Below are 17,323 nucleotides of genomic sequence, written 5' to 3'. Positions count from 1 at the left end.
TTTCACTACGCTCATCGCTTTGATAACGGTAATCGTGGTAAGTGGAGGGTCGAGGTCTCTCAATTCTTTCGTTGTTTATCAGCCGGCTGATAAGTCGGTGCTGATAATATCACTAATTTCTTGCTCTGCTTGGCAACCTATACAAGTTGTTTTTTATTATTTTACTTGTGACGACGCACACGTCATTGGAAACTTGTCTAAATGATTAATTTTTACTTCAACGGCAGAATCTGGCCATTTGGTATTAAAAATTAAACTATTTCTCTTTCGGAACTGACGGGATTACACGGTATCAAGCCACTACTCTCTACTGACTACCGTACTACGTATGAATCCCATTGACAGTATATGTGTAGATCAAAGAGTTAAAAAGCTGCATTAGGCGACATTGTATGAGTCATGAAAAACTTACAGCACTTACGAAGTTCGGCACCTGTTTAAACGACAACACTTGTCGACCTTCATGTGGACAGTGGACACTAGCTGTCGCTGAGCAAAGCAAGAAGCTCATGATTCCAATGAATCTCTGGCATTAAGTGAAATAATTGAATTAAGAGAATTTTGTATCTGAAATAAGAGCATATGAAATTTGGAAATTTCAAATCAGTTTAAACATGATCGTATCAGTTAAAATTGCAGTAAAATAAAGTAGCTCGTGGAGTCTTGGTACACACGAGTATGTCCACGCTTCTATTGCGTTCGTTTCAGATGCTACTGCATTTGCAAACAATGAAGGATGAACCACATAAATAGAAACTGATATCTGATAATGCAATTATAAATACAACAAATACCAGAAAAAATGAATGGGATAAACTATTTATCAGATTTTGTTTCCTGATTTAGATGCATGTCTGTTACTGCAATCGAAATTTCCATATAATGATAACGACTCTTATGAAGTTTGAGTCAACTTTAGTGCCAGACGATGAGATGCTGTGGGCAAGTGATTGAGACGCGTCAGACAGCAGCGGAAGATCGTACGATCACTTGTGTAATTGTGTTGTCAGACAGACTTAGTAACCTTCTTGTTAAGATGGCGGGTGGACGCGAAGCTAAAACTTCTCTGGACCCTGAACCCGAGCCGAACTTCGTACAACAAATAATTATGGAAGCTCTGTCTTCGCCTCTGAATTTAGCCCTTCTAACAGTTTGTTGCGTACTAATATATAAAATATTCCGAGCTTCAAGAGCACCACCTCCAGGTAAAGAAAATTCTGTCTATTGTTAGGCATTCTATTGCGTCAGTCGACAGTCGTCAGATATTATAGGTACTAGGTAGTCTAGGGTAGTATAGCCGGTACTGTAGGACGCTGATGCCCTTTCAATGTTTTCACTAGTGTGTTTACTGATTATATTTTTATTTATGCAGATGAATGCCTCTGATAGATTAATTTTAGTACCATAATCAAATTAATACCGTACACGATTGATTCATTACTCATATGTTATGGAGTTATTGGAGTACCCCGGTCCGGTATGGACTTTTGCCAGTTATCATGAGTTATGGGACAGAATTTTCCACAAATTGTGGAATGTGGGCAGAAATGGGCATTACATGTGTAATTTTCAGAAATTGCTGTGGAAATGGGTTTGTTAAAAGAAATCAGGCAAAGGTCATAAAAATGGGTGAAAAATTACCACAAGCATTGGCATGGGCTTTTTTGGCCCATGTTCAAAGGTAGGTAGATTTTGCCCAATATTTTGGAATGGTCAGTATATCATTTTTGAATGGCTAATAAGCCTGATAAAATATTTAAATTTTATCTAACCCAAAAACTTGCTCCATTCCCTGAAAGCTAGAAAAATGTCCAGCAGGGCAGCAGCTAACAGTGCAGGATTGAAAATTGGAATTTCCCTATTCATTATTGAAATATTGGGGCTCCAAACAGGATTGGAATTTTCCTAGGGTAAAGTGATAAACACAGTTAAGTGTTAACACACCATATTCCAACACCTTAAGGACATAGCAAGAAATAAATGGCTATAAATATCACCGTATGCGCAACCCAGGGCGCACTGCCACTGTGCAGAGAGTGGATGAATATTGCAAGATCTTTGGCAACGCTTCAGTAGCAAAATTTACGCCTTCAGAAGATCTTGCCAACACATTTAGATTGAAATTCTTGCATTCAATATATTTGTCAGTCTTCGGCCAACTATTAAAAAAAATTAAGGTTTCCGATATGTTGGATGGATGAGGATGCAGTGAAGCTTGTACAGAAATCAGTTGCGACGAGTTCCCGGCAAAAAAATGTAAACATCAAGATTACGATTACGTAGTTGCGGTCACATTAGAGCGGTCAGACTGCATTATCACATGTTCAGTTGACACTTGCTGTTTTTAGGGTAAAATTAGTTATTTGGGGTAACACATGCATCATGCATGTGTTTTGACTTTTGAGAGTGATGTAAACCAATCAGAACTCACATTGTGCTGTCAGACAGCAGAACTTGAGTTCTGATTGGTTTACGTCACTCTCAAAAGTCAAAACACCTCACTATGCAGTATGCAGTATGCACCAGCAATGATGAAACGTCACAAACTGTTGGCATATTTATTTAAAAGCCTTTAGAATTCAAATCTACAAAATCGCTGAATTCCGACACTGTGTGACTAAATGCAGCATATTGTAAGACTAATTCCAACCGCGCTTCAAAATCATAATTTGTAATCGATCGAATTCCAACATCCTTTGTCGGAGTACGACACCCTGTGTGTCGTAATTCCGACACCCTGTGTCGGAATTAGTTTTTAGGTGTCTAAAACCGTCTCTTAAATCAATCATCTATTAATTTATTTACCACTTAAAATCACCAAATACAAGTATACTTAAAGGATTCCTAATATATTCACAGACTTATTTAAAAGTCTCAAACCATAATACTGTTAATGGGGGTAACTTAGACTACTTTTTTTTTAAATGATGCCATTTTTTTACTAGCAAAATTAAACCTAAATTGAAATAAGCAAAATACAGGTCTATACTCTAGATTTACTCACCATAAATTGCTGGCTCCTGCCTCTCATAGTTTTGCTGTAATTTAAAAAAAAAGTGATTGTCCCTGTTACCCCAGCTCTTGGGGTATCTTAGACTGGGTAGTAAAATCAATTGCGTATATTTTTTAGTAAAATAACTCCAGGTTTTGGTGCATTGTAGTAGAACTCTTCTAGTTACATAGGTATGCAAATGACAAATTTGAGGAAAGTGTCATAGTTTGCAAATAGGGGGCTCCGCCTTGAATGGGGGAACTTGGACCACCTAATGTCAGCCGTGATGGGGTAATATTGACCAGCTTGGAAATTAAGTTGAAATTACCATATATAAGACTCTGTAGAGTCTGAAACATAAATTTTGAAATCTTCTCCAGTCATGGGACTTAAATTCATACTCCTAAGTGATTTTGAATTTCTGCACTGTGTTCAATTAAGCAATTTGTAAAATCGTAAATTTTAAATAGGTACTAACTTTTTCAATTAAAATTCTTAGAGCATCACGTCTGTTGAATTCTAATAGGGATCATTAATTTTTGCATTGTATTTATGAAAATCAAGTATTGCATTTCTTTCAAATTTAAAACATTCTTTTACATCAAAAACAACTATTTTTATTTCTTACAGCTTCTAAAATGATTGATTACAGGGTTGGCAATGATTAAATCAAAATGATTAAATCATGTGAATGATGTGATTAAATCACTTGATTTTTTTATAAAAAATAATGATTTTTTTTATTTTTTCGATTTTTTTGATTTTTTCATATATTTAAATATATTGAGTGGCCGTCTTTAATTTATATTGAGGTATTGTTATTCATGGTTTAGTATAAATGTACTATGAATGACAAATTGGTATATAAACTTGTTGCCTTTAGTGTGTATTAGGTTCCAATAAATTGAATGTTTTTGGTACAGAGGCATCAAGTGTGCAATACATTGTACATAGCTAGCCGCTTAGCTAATTTGACTATTTGTTATTTGTTATATATTGATTACAATGTACAATTTAAATGTGTTAGCTAGCTTATACAGGGTGGGGCAGAACTGATTGAACAGTTTTGAGGTAAAATAAAGGAGTAATGGAGGTACACAAAGAAGAAAGTTTATTTTCCTCAAGATTAAGTGCCCTTTTTAGCCATCCATTATGATCCATATACTGTTATTGTTAGTAGGCTAATTGCAACATACAAAATAACACTTCAAAAAGACAAAAAAGTTGAAAAAAATAAAAAAAAGCAAAAAAATCATGAAAAAATAAAAAAATTATTGATTTTTGATTTTTTTTTTTTTAATAAAAAAAAGCGCCAACCCTGATTGATTATCTCACTCGTATCACTAAATATTTTAAATGTAACAATTTTTTCATTTTAAAGACTATTGATTACAGAACTTTAGTTTTCACAAATGTATTCAAGAACATTTCTGAAATAGACATTTCCATTACCAATTATAAAAGATAGTTCGCAAAATAGTTACCAAATCACTGTCATTTAGTTAGGATGTATGGATGATAATTTTACCTATGTTCCTTCAATGTTTATTTCTACCCTCAGCAGCTGTAGAAATATATGACAAGGCCATTCAAACCAACCCAAATGTGGGGTCATGGCCGATGTGTCACATTGATTTATTGCTGACTGGTATATACATCTCAGCAAATGATGAGCATTAAAATCACTAATACTACTTGCTTACTCCTTTAGGGGCTAGTCCTCTAAGTTTTAAAACTGTTTTAGATAATTTTTCCTGATATTCATGACCTACCTGGTCCACAGGCAACTTTGCTGCGGCATGCGGGTCTGGAAGAGTGTCTATTCGGTCCTAAGCCATTGAACTGACACGTGCATTGGGAGCCACATAAGTTTCGCATTGTTTGTGCAATATAACCTTAGCAGCAGATGTTCAGCATTAAAATCACAAATATTTTGTGCTTATTGGTTCAAGTGCTGGTCCAATAAATTGTGCAACCATTTTAAATATTGTTCCTTCTATTATAACCTATCAATAATCTATATTTAATTATTAATTAAGATTAATTATTCTATCTATAATATTGGTTATCTGTCTAATTTGTTCATGTATCACATTTCAAATTTAAAATACCGGTACTTGAACACAAATTTCTAAGATCAAAATCATAATGCAATAATTGCCCCTTCTAAACAATGGACATTTTGTAAAATACAGGAGACAAAATCATTCAGGATTTGAAGTCAAGTTATTAAGAGAAATTTGACATAATAGGGCAAAAACATGAAAAAATTTGTATTTAGAAGCATATCAATAGGTGTTTTAATTTTGAAACAATTTTCCATCATTTAAATGACTCAGTGTGGAATGTGGATCAAATCTATTTATTGTGAAATCAAACTTCACAAGACCAAAACAAGGTGTCTGACACCATCTTGTCTAATGTCAACTTGGCAACACAATGTTCCCATACACCGTGAAAGATTAGCAGCTTATCCCATAATTTCGTATGGATTCGACAACTTTGTTGGTATTGGTAAAATCATGAGAATTTTGTGCAAAAGTTTAGGTCATTTTTATTTTAGAACATATTCATTACAAAAATTTGTTGATATGGATACATGACTAGTGTATGTATTTGAGGGAGGAGTTGCCAACTTGATATCGGTTTTCAAACCACATTACATTTTACATAAATCTCTTACATTTTATTTTGTTAACATGATAGTATATTACCTATACAGAATTCTATACTGCTGCTAGACTCCGGGTGTGTACTGGTCATGGAAAACCTGGAATGTCATGGAATTTGATTTTTCATTTTTCAGGCCTGGAAAGCCATTGGATTTAATTTCAGGTCATGGAACAAAAGTCTTTTTGATTTCCCTCAATAAAGTTGATGTTGGTTACATGGCCAGGACCGCAATAAAAAAAAACAGCTTGCAGACAAGAAGGCAACTAATGAAAAGTTGTTTGAAAAAAAATTAAATGCCTATTGATACTATATGATATGAATTTTTTCATGTTTTTGCCTTATTTTGTCGATATTGTCTAAATAATTTCACTTCATATTCTAAATTAATTCATCTCCCATTGTTGCCGCGTGTCTCCTGCGGGTGAGGCCGCGTGTCTCCCGTGGGTGAGGCAAGCACGTTGCCTTCTTCTACTTGATAGGTTGGCAACAACCTACTTGGTGTGTGGATGATGATGAGACTAAACTTGATCTTTTATTATGGACAAATAGGACAGAATTTGAATTACAGTTCAAGTAAATGGCTCTTGGTTATGAAATGAGCACAAGTGCAGTGCATAAGTGAATGAAGAATGTCGGTATATACCTAAAGAGTTTTGGAGCATAGGACCAGGGTTGGCGATTTTTTTTATTTTTTTTTAATAAAAAAAATCAAAAATCAATGATTTTTTTTTTATTTTTTCATGATTTTTTTTATTTCTTTGATTTTTTTTTATTTTTTCAACTTTTTTGTCTTTTTGAAGTGTTATTTTTTATGTTGCAATTAGCCTACTAACAATAACAGTATATGGATCATAATGGATGGCTGAAAAGGGCACTTACTGCCTTCAATAATGGCCAACAGGCCAAGGTGGTGTTTACCACGTAAGGATTTTTGGGTAAACGATTATTGATTAGTCTATTCATTAGCTTTGTAAAGTTTGTATGGAGCAAAGTAATGAGCTAAATATTGACCATTTACCTGGCTTCAATATACAAAAACACTTCAGGAATGCAGATCTTCTAAACATTGAAGAGTCACATAACAGATAGGTAGCTGATAGCACAGTGCACAACACTATCAATAGATCTACTAGTTTTATGTCCTATAAATCTACCAGACTCTACCCTCTATACACACCAACTAGTAGTGATTGAGTGACTGACTGCACTGTTCCCATTTAATTCAGACCAATAAACCAATACTAAACATAAACTGAACGATAACAAAACAAACCTCAAATGACTTGAAACGAGACTTAAGTTATGAAAAAATCTAACACTGTTTGAAATGAACATGTGCATAATTCAAATATTTTATATCCATTCACTGCATTTAATTATTTTATATATAGTCTTATAATTGTAATTGTTTTGTTTCTAGTATTAAATTCACTTATTTAAAGATTGAAATTAAATATTTTAATTAGCATACTCGTATTAGGGTGGAAAATCTTTCTAATTGTCTAAAAGGTCAATACAATCTCAACCTCTCAATATACAGGGTGGGGCAGAACCGATTGAGCAGTTTTGAGGTAAAATAAATGAGTAATGGAGGTACATAAAGAAGAAAGTTTATTTTTCTAGAGGTTAGCATAACATACCATTTAGAATACTTATGTTTTGAAAACAATATCTGGAAGATGGGGGCTGTTAGCTGCAACACACTGTTGGAGTCGATCTCAGAGGAGGGTGTGACAGTGACAGTGAATTCCGATCGCTATTCTGCAATGTTGCAAAATTTCTTGCAGCCCATGATAGAAAACATTGTTAAAAATGAAGCATTGGGAGATATGTGGTTCCAGCAGGATGGGGCTACAGCTCACACAGCCCGAATGTCACTCAATATTTTGAAACGCATGTTCCCAATCTCTGAGGGGTGATTTACAGTGGCCTGCAAGGTCACCTGATTTGAGCATTTGCGATTTATTTCTTTGGGGACATCTAAAAGAAAGGGGTTCAGAAGTCGCCTTCACACCCTATATACCACAGCTAAGGGAACGGATTATTGCAGCAGAGGTTATGGCCATATCTTGCCATATGTGAACGTGCTGTAGAAAACTTCCGAGCACGACTCCAACAGTGTGATGCAGCTAACAAACCCCATCTTCCTGATATTTTTTTCAAAATATAAGTATTTTAAATGGTATGTTATGGTAATCTTGAGGAAAATAAACTTTCTTCTTTATGTACCTCCATTACCCTTTTATTACTCTTTTATTTTGTCTTAAAACTGTTCAATCAGTTCTGCCCCACCCTGTATAAGCTAGCTAACTACTTTTAAATTGTATATTGTAATCAATATATAACAAATAGTCAAATAGTTAAAGACTACTTATAGCCTTATAAGAATTAGCTAAGCTGCTAGCTATGTACAATGTAATGCACACTTGATGCCTCTATACAAAAACATTCAATTTATTGGAACCTAATACACACTAAAGGCAACAAGTTTATATACCAATTTGTCATTCATAGGACATTTATACTAAACCATGAATAACAGTACCTCAATATAAATTAAAGACTGCCACTCAATATATTTAAATATATGAAAAAATCAAAAAAATCAAATAAATAAAAAAAATCATGATTTTTTTTATAAAAAAATCAAGTGATTTAATCACATGATTTAATCATTTTGATTTAATCATTGCCAACCCTGCATAGGACTAACAAGCATAGGAGTTAAGGAACTAAGGAGCATGAAAACATGGCCTGTAGGAGCATCATGCATAGGAGCATGAGGAACTAAAGAGAATAGGAGCTAAGGAATAGGAGCAAGGAGCATGAACTAACATGCATAGGAGCATAGAACTAACAAGCATCAGAGCATGGAAACATGGAGCATAGGAGCATGGAACTAACTAGAACAGGAGCATGGACAAGATGCATATGTGATCTGCCATAAAAGAAAGTAAAACTTAATAATTTTATGTATCACAAGCCCTATGACTATAAGATAAACGATTGGATTAAATATGAACAAGCATTAATTAACAAGCAGAAAAACAGTAATGATCAAGAACCTTAATAATGACTTCTTAGAGCAACTGTGGAGCTTATGGATGCAGAAAAAGTAATCAAGCAAACTTATATCGCAGCAAACAGCTTAATGAAGAATTAATGAACACCAAAATATATAGCTTGCAGAATTAAAACACACTGAACACAATTAATAGAAAATAAGAAACAAAGTGAAATCACAAAGTATAAACAATTTGTAATACAACATTAATTGAGTAATAAAATGAATATATGCAATAAATAATCACTCACTTCCTCTCAAGTGGTGAGTTAGCTTAGGTTCCCATACTGGTGCAGTTATTAGTTATTCATTGGAATTTTGCATTAGGATTTTGCTTTAGTTTTGGAATTTGCCTTTACAGTAATAATTTTACTTCCTTGTCTGGACTAGAGAAGAAAAACAGAAAAATTACATTATGAGAAAAACACAGCACAGACATTAAATAAACGAGCATGAAAGCCAAAGGGTTAACCTAAAAAGCAATATAGCTCCCCCTGCAACACCATTGTGAGTTTTTGAATGTCTCATGTCTTTTAGAAAATGTTCTTTAGAAATTATTTTCTTTTTATAAACCAAAGAGTGCTTAGTCGTGAGACATGTGGTGAATTAAAATCAGAATTTTAATCCCAAAAATTTGTGTACGGGTATTGAGAATTTATAATTAGATGCAATAAGTATTTGGAGATAAATACAATGCAAAATTGATGATCAGTTATTAGAATCAGAAACATGATTTACAACAGTTTCTCAATTTATTAGACCAGCACCTAAACAAGTAAGCAGAGATCTTTGTGATTTTAATGCTAAATGTTTGCCAATGTTATATTGACCAATCGGAGGCAGAACATTGCAACACTTTTGTGAATAATCAACGCTCAGGTTGGTTGGCACCTGTTTCTATAGCTGCAGCCGGTAATGAAGCATTGTGGGAATGAAGATAAAATTGTTGTCCATACATACCAAAATAAATGACAATTAATAAATCTGGTAAGTATTTTGAGTTCCGTTTATATATGATAATAGAAATGTTTCAACTATTTTAGAATCTGTTCTTGAATGCACTTGTGAAAACTAATCTTATAGTCAATGGAGTCTGTCTTTGAAACAACAAAATACTTAGATTTAATATATTTAGGAGAGTGAGAACATCAAAAGAGTTTTTAGAAAAAATTTGTTTCTTGGTATAAAGGTCCAAATATATTCTAAATCTGCATCAGAAATTATGCAATTGTTGATTAACTTGAACTAAATATGCATCAGGTATATATATCAAAGGCTTCAACGCTACAACATAGGTACATTCCAGTTTACTACTACATCACTTGAAGAGATCACCAGGGATGCCTGAAAATTTACAAGTAATGTTCCTAATATGAGATAGTTGGCAAGTGGTTATTGATATGCACTGCCACATTGCCAACCCTAATCCAGAAAGAATTAGATTTAGATCAGTACCAGTGCTCACTGCAGTGAGTGACAGAGAGCACCTTGTCCCACATCTGTCATGGACGGAAGGACATGACAAGCACAGTAGCACCTTTTTTTCCATAAATGAGAAAATGTGCTAAAAATTCAGTTGCAGGAGTGCTTTCATTGTACAAACTTAATGTGATTTTGCACCCTCAAATAGCTTTTGCAGCGTGCATCATGTTGAATTCTTATTGGTTGATTTGTTATTAATTCATGAATGTTAATTTGTTGTTTGACTTGAGGACAAATTGTTAATGAACAATTAGTTTGTCTAATTGAAATCTTAGTGTTGAAACCTTTATCCTTGACTCTTTCAAGTGCAAATTTAATCCCTCCTATTTTTATCCTTCCTATCTTAACTAAAAGTTTTGGAACAAAAAAGTGGAGGACCTGGGGCAGAAATAATATATGAACATTCATTTTTAGAATTCCATCCTTGTTCCGAGGCTGCAGAGTTTGGTGAATGCATTGCCAATTTTTGCATTTTGCCAATACCAAAAACGTCACCGACAGTACACAGGATGCATTGCTGAGTCTTCAAGATGCGTTACAGGCAGTCTTCAAGATGTGTTGCAAAAGATAATTTTCTTCAAAAATTTTACATAACCTATTTAGATGAGTGTATCTTCAACACCCCAGGTATTGCAGTAGACAACTGCATTACAACTGAAATTACTGAATTGTGGATTGTGCTTTGCAGACTTGTCTGACCAACCAAAAATTTTAAAAATGATGCAGCCACTGGTGTACTTCCTGTTTGGCGATTAGTATTGCCAAAGATTTGAGTAGTACATCTAAAATGCAATTATCTTAATCCAAATGTGTTGGCAAGATCTTCTGAAGGTGTAAATTTTCCCGCTGATGTGTCACCAAAGATCTTCAGATATTCACCTACTTTCTGCACTCTGGCACAGTTCCAAGAAGAGTAGGAATTTTCCAACCATCTAAGGATTGAAACTTTCCTACTTATGACTGAAAGTGACAAATATTCAATACATTTGGAAAACATTTTCCACACTAGCACAGATGTATCCAAATTTTTTCAATTTTGGGTGGAAATTTATAAAACTAGAAGTTGAAAGATCATTTCAGTGGTGGTTTTTGAAAATGCTAGGCAAACTTCTGAAGATTTTATTGATTTTTACCAGAAAAATGTGTAATGACCATTGAAACAAGTAAAATTTACTGCAAGAGTAGGTGCTTTCCCTTACATTCATGGGTGGTTTATGGCCAATTTTCCACTTAGGCATGAAATCAATCTAGAATATTTGGCAAAACTATCTGGGATAAATTGTGGGTAGAAGATTGTTTCATGTGATACTGCTGACAAATTTGCTCTATTACAACACTTCTCTTTAACTTCACACTTCTTGTTGTTTGTCTGCTACAAATCTTGTAATAAAAATTTAATACACTTCTACTTATTCTATCGATCTGAAATTTTGCACACTTGTGTAAATTTGGAAACCATGCATGAATCAAATGTCAAAATAAATGATTTTGAAAATTAATTTTTTTTAATATTGAAAAAATTGGAAAAATAATTTTGTCAGCTACAAATCTTATAACGGATATTTGACACGCTTCTACCTCTCTAATTGATCAGAAACTTTGCACACTTGTGTGAAGTCAGAGGCAATGCATGAATCAATTAACAGAATAAATCATGAAAAAAAGTTATGTATTAAAAAATTTTTATACCGTCAACCTGGGCTACTCGGGACGGGCGGGGCAACTTGGGACAGTCCTCCGACACGGCATAAAACTGTTTTAGTAGCAAAACTAATTGGAATATTGCAAAACTAATATAGTGGCGTTAACATCAACATTTTTCCTATGTAGGTACCTATGTAGTATAAAGTGTAATGAAGTCTGTATACTTCATCGGGGTTCGTTTCGCTGACTCGGATACTATAAACATTTAGGAACACCAACAATTTAATAGAACAAAACACGAATCAAAGTTTACATCAAGGGATAACGCCATACATTAATAAATCTGACACCTTAGCTGCTCAATCTACAGATTCAACAGGGAACATCTGTGAATTCCTAAAACAAGGTAGTCTGCAGGGCTTCTCCGATCCTCAAGGAAAGAGTCGGTCCCCGTGGTGATCGTTAAGCACGTAAAGCTCTAAGGACAAGCTTGGAGAGCGTCACCTTGAGTCCAGTCCACACGAGATCAGCAGCAACCCAATAAAGGCAGGGTAGGTTAACTTGAACCACAGCGAGTTAAGGCGTAATGGTTATCGTCAACCATGCCTAGAAATGGGTTGTTCACTGGAGGACTGCTGGGTAACGACTAGTCTAAGGTCCGGTCTATCACTCTTGTCGAGTGTTTCCAACTGATGCCTTCTAGAATTCAATTTACAACCTTACATAAAGGAAGTTCACAAATACTACATTTACTAGCTCTGAAAAATTCTTGAAAAAAATAGTGAAAAACAATATTTTGAAAAGTTACTTCTGCTAAGGTCTGTAGTAAAGAAAATATTTGCCGTATTAAAAAATTTTGCTTAGAAAAAAGTGGCAGACAAGTGTCAGCATGAAAACCTTTTTTGCAGAATTTACATACCTCAATAAAAAAATGGTGGCCATTTCCGCACATCTGGGCTACTCAGGACACCCCCCTGGGGCTATTCGGGACACCCCCAAAAACGCATTTACAGTAGAACCTCAGTTAGCAAAGACTCCAGTTAAGAAAAAAAAATTGATTAAAACAAAGAATATTGATTACATTTACCTCGCTCGGCAAAAAAAATTTCACTCATCGAAAAATTAGTGCATCATCAGTCATCACAAAATTGTGCATAGAATGTCTATATAGAATTGTGCACCAGGCATCATAGAATGAAAAGTAATTGACTTAAACTATGATTTATTTCTCCAAAACATATAATGGTTGTCACTGAAACATTCCTTTCTGTTTCAGGTATGTTTTTCACTATCTTTTTTTATAGTAAATTCACTTAACCCAATTAAAATGGTGTGAAATTACAAGCCGTCCTGTAAGCTTACAGATACAGAAAAAATGCTATAAGGCTGCTGATATGAAGTTTGCACTTTGCATGCTTTCAAATGTTTTAAAATTGAGTTTTATTCCAAGTGTCCCGAGTAGCCCCGTTGAACAGGGCTACTTGGGACAATCTTTTTTGCTTCTGGCACCTTACAAATAGCATATGGAATTTTCTTGGAGAAGCTGTGTGATAGCCCTTGCAAAGAGCTTTGAAATGAGCCTTAACTTGTTTATGAAATGTTTCATGGTAAGAAGTTATGAATGAAAAACGTTCGAAATCATCCCGAGTAGCCCCAGTTGACAGTACTAATAAAAATTGGCCTAATACCCTTTTCTTATTAATACCATTCCTGTTATATAACCTTATATGCTTAGGAATAAACTTCAATTAGTAATGCCTAATTGCTATGCTCATTAGTATATTTGAATATACTGCACTATACAGGAATATTTTGTTTGTAATAAAACAGCAATAAAACTTGATGAGAAATCTTTCTAAATATCAAAAACTATTGTCTAAAATAAAAATTTATGTTCATCACTCTTATCACAATCACAAAAGAATTTCATTGCCCGCATGGACCTTATCACTTGGATATTTATTATCCCTGTTAATTAGATGTTACTTAGTGCTGTGTTAGGTTAATCATTGCTGTTTTATGGTTCTCAATTTTTCTGATGCTTATACTAACTTTATAATGTTTGAGCAGTTGCAGCCCCAAGTGAACCTTCTATACCCAAAATGAAGAAGCAGGACATGACATTAACACAGCTACGTCAGTATGACGGCACTGGTGAAGGAAAGAGAGTATGTGTGGCTGTCAATGGCAAAATTTTTGATATGACTCGCAGCTCACACTTCTATGGCCCAGGTATTCAAAAGTCAGATATTCAATTTTCTAATAGTTCATTGGTATTTCCAAAATCTTCACAAATGTCAAATACCTGTATATATAATTGATTTGAATATAAATGAAGGTAATATTTCATTAACTACAATTCAATATAGATCATCACTGAAATACATTGATTCCAAAGTAGGCAATCCTTATGATCTTTAACCTATATTTCAAAATGGTTTTAAAATCTTAAAGAATAATTTTCAGTAGGCATGAAGATTATACCTATATCAGTTAATTAAGCTTTAGCTGGCTTTATAAAAATAGCCCTCATCTCAGGTGGAGTATACTCTGCATTTGCTGGCCATGATGCCACACATGCTCTAGCCTCCTTCAACATTGACGACATCAAGAATGAAAGCAGCGACTTGAGCGACCTGACGCCTGCACAGATGGACTCAGTCAGAGAGTGGGAGATGCAGTTTACTGGTGAGCCTATTATTACTCTGCTTGTCCTGCCCTTGTGGCTTTTTAATATGCGTATTGAATAGTTATTTGCTTTTTACTTTTTTCATTCATTTCAGCTTGGTTTTGATAACTTGATTGTTTGGTGTCTTATGTAAATTATGGAGTTGATTAATTTTATTCAAATAATTTTATTTATTTTCATGCTGTCTTATTCCAAAAACCTATTTGTATACATTTATCAGTGGAATAAACATTTATTTTTTGCATTGAAATAGTAGTTATAAATTTTACTAACTTTACAGAGAAGTATGACTACATTGGACGTCTCATCAAAGAAGGGGAAACGCCAACTGAATATTCGGACGAGGAAGATGCAAAAGAAAGTACGCCAGATGTTGCGGTTGACTCAGCAGCTCGGCTGAGACCGGCTGCAGCAGCTACCGTGCAAAACATGGCCACGGAGAAGGGCAGCGGTGCTGATGAAGAGAAAACTGTTGGTGATGATGAAGTGAAAGATGTTGGCAGCAAAAAAAGTGAATAGTTCTCTTGTGTATTCCAATTAGTTTTGTATGTATGTTTCTATTGGATATATCATGTGCAAGTTTAAATTTTTTTTTCGTTAGGTATGAAACTATGCAGTAAAATCTTTTATGAAAATTAGACAAAAGGGGACAAATATTGCGTGAACGTGTTTGTACCTAAACCTAATACAATTAGATAGATCGACCCTAAGCTTGAGAATGAATTTGAATAATCGAAGCTAGTAAAAAAAACATTGCCAAAAACTATCCTTGAAATGTTCATTAATAAATACCGTACCTTAATTTTAAATTTCCTGAAAGTATAAAGGTGCTTTTTTGAGAGATAATGTGAACTACTGATCATTTATTTGATATGCCTAAATTAGTTACAAGATTAATTGTAATACGTATATAATTGACTTAGTCAATAGTCAATTATATAGCCTTAAACATTTTTAATAAATTTATTTGATAATAACATTTAAGTTGCTTGTTGCGAAAGTAATTAGATTTACTATGTTTGTTAATGAAGTTGCTTTGTTTTCCTTGGCTTGCTTTCTGTAGTCAACCATCTGGAGTCTCTTCATGTTTCATTGATGTGTTTTGCGTGCAACTCTAATCTTGAGCTCATTGCTTAACCTGATTCGAACCTTAATCAGAAAATGTTATCACAAATTAGGCCATCATTTGATTTCTTTGGACTAGTCTGGTCTGCAAATCCAGTTTTCTTTCACCAGTGCCACTTTTTGCTATTTATAGGTTTTACAATCTTTCCTTTTTTATACATTGCAGGTTAGTAAATTGACGAAAATATTTCTATCTCCATTTTAAGTGAATGTTTTTCATTTCTATAGTAGAGATTGGCATAAGTAGTTTCTTGACTTCGTTTCGTACCAGCTTACAGTTTTCTCTAAGAAGTCAGTGCCTTCCTCATAGTTGCAGAATCTGTCTCTAATGAGACCTGAGAGCTGTGTTGATGTGGTTCAGCACTGTCATATAATATTAATCGTACTAACCACACTGAGTTAAATTTTGTGGAATCCGCCTGTATTTGTGAACATATTCACCGAATTGTGCAAAAGCGAACTGATCTGCTGACCTCTGAGTGTAATTTATTGAATTCTATAAAATATGTTCGATGTTTCATAAACTTCACTTTTGGGCATTCGTTGTGATGTCTCGGACTGTTCGTCTTGTTGTTTTCTAGTTTGGCGGGTTAATGAAGTCCCCAGATTTCTGCTAGCCTATTCTTGTTGGCTATAAACTTTACTAAAAATTTATTGCTTCTCTTAATCGCTCGTGTTTATACAGGCCATTTTTTGGTAGCTAGATTCATTCGGTTTTGATCACACTGTATATTAGTCACAATTTGAAATTTCTAATTAATTTTATATTTTCTCTTTATTAAATATCAAGTAAGATTATTTGATAAACTCGTTAAGATTTAGCATGATTTGACTTGCTTATCACTGAGTAGTCATTATTTTGCGATTAAGATATACCGTGTCAGATACACAGTTGCTATTAACGAGAGTAATGAATATTTTTTGAATTTATTTGCGTTTCCAAAGGGTTTACTTGTTACAACTCTTGCATTGATTTGTGTTGATGTCGACAGAAAGTAATACTTGAGTTGGTGTCTTGAAATTGGTAGCAGCTCTCGTTAAGATGTGGAAATAACAGTTAAGTAGGTTTCAGTTACTGAATTCGTAAGATCGATCTTTTCCTATACCCGTGTATGACACGGATGTCAGTGTTGCTCTTGCCCGCACATTGAACACGTTTTTGCTGTATGTTTTGCTTTTGTTGATGCGCTGGTAAGAACATCGATCGCATTGTTTTTTTTAACTTTATTGTAACGGTCATTGGAATTCTATTAACCACTGCGTGTTTGGCAAGTTAGACGTACATGATGCAAACGGTTTTTTACCCAATATATATCATATTCAATTTTTTGTTATAAAAGTTTTGCAATTTTCATAATGAAATCAGTGGCCGAGTTCACTAGCACTTCACGGCTTCGTTGATATCTCCCAACAGTGAAGCCTACTTGCCAGCGTTGGTACCGCGCTTCTCAATCATGTCCACTGAATATCACCTATCACCTGAATATATCACCTATGATATTTTGGCTATTTTAAAGCTGGTGACCTCCAAACACCATAATCTAACGTCTGCCTTCAAAAATGCTTTGTTTGCTCAGAGCGCAACCTCAGTACACTAAGCGAACTAATTATTCGCGTTTACGATTTGGTTCTCATTTACGATTATTGTTTACGA

At 34.3% G+C, this 17,323-nt stretch overlaps 1 protein-coding gene across 1 annotated transcript; it reads left to right on the top strand.

Annotated features, from left to right (window-relative positions):
• The first annotated feature begins 530 nt into the window (after nt 1–530).
• On the top strand, nt 531–15,396 carry LOC108683232 (membrane-associated progesterone receptor component 1). The gene is made up of 4 exons (XM_018172527.2): nt 531–1,205; nt 13,926–14,087; nt 14,394–14,543; nt 14,825–15,396. Exons 1-4 carry the CDS (start codon nt 929–931, stop codon nt 15,061–15,063), a joined length of 828 nt encoding a protein of 275 aa, XP_018028016.1. The 5' UTR covers nt 531–928; the 3' UTR covers nt 15,064–15,396.
• The last annotated feature ends 1,927 nt before the right edge of the window (nt 15,397–17,323 follow it).

Source organism: Hyalella azteca, unplaced genomic scaffold (genome assembly GCF_000764305.2).
Source record: "Hyalella azteca isolate HAZT.00-mixed unplaced genomic scaffold, Hazt_2.0.2 contig560, whole genome shotgun sequence".
Lineage (NCBI taxonomy): Eukaryota > Metazoa > Arthropoda > Malacostraca > Amphipoda > Hyalellidae > Hyalella > Hyalella azteca.
Note: the sequence above shows the minus strand (reverse complement) of the source record. Positions and strands in the feature narration are given on the sequence as shown.

What these genes read in the sequence shown, in the direction of transcription:
- LOC108683232 (XM_018172527.2), top strand. Translation starts at nt 929, where the DNA reads ATGAGATGCTGTGGGCAAGTGATTGAGACGCGTCAGACAGCAGCGGAA. An exon ending in CTCACACTTCTATGGCCCAG is followed by an intron (nt 14,088 to 14,393) that starts GTATTCAAAAGT and finishes CCCTCATCTCAG; the next exon opens with GTGGAGTATACTCTGCATTT. An exon ending in GTGGGAGATGCAGTTTACTG is followed by an intron (nt 14,544 to 14,824) that starts GTGAGCCTATTA and finishes CTAACTTTACAG; the next exon opens with AGAAGTATGACTACATTGGA.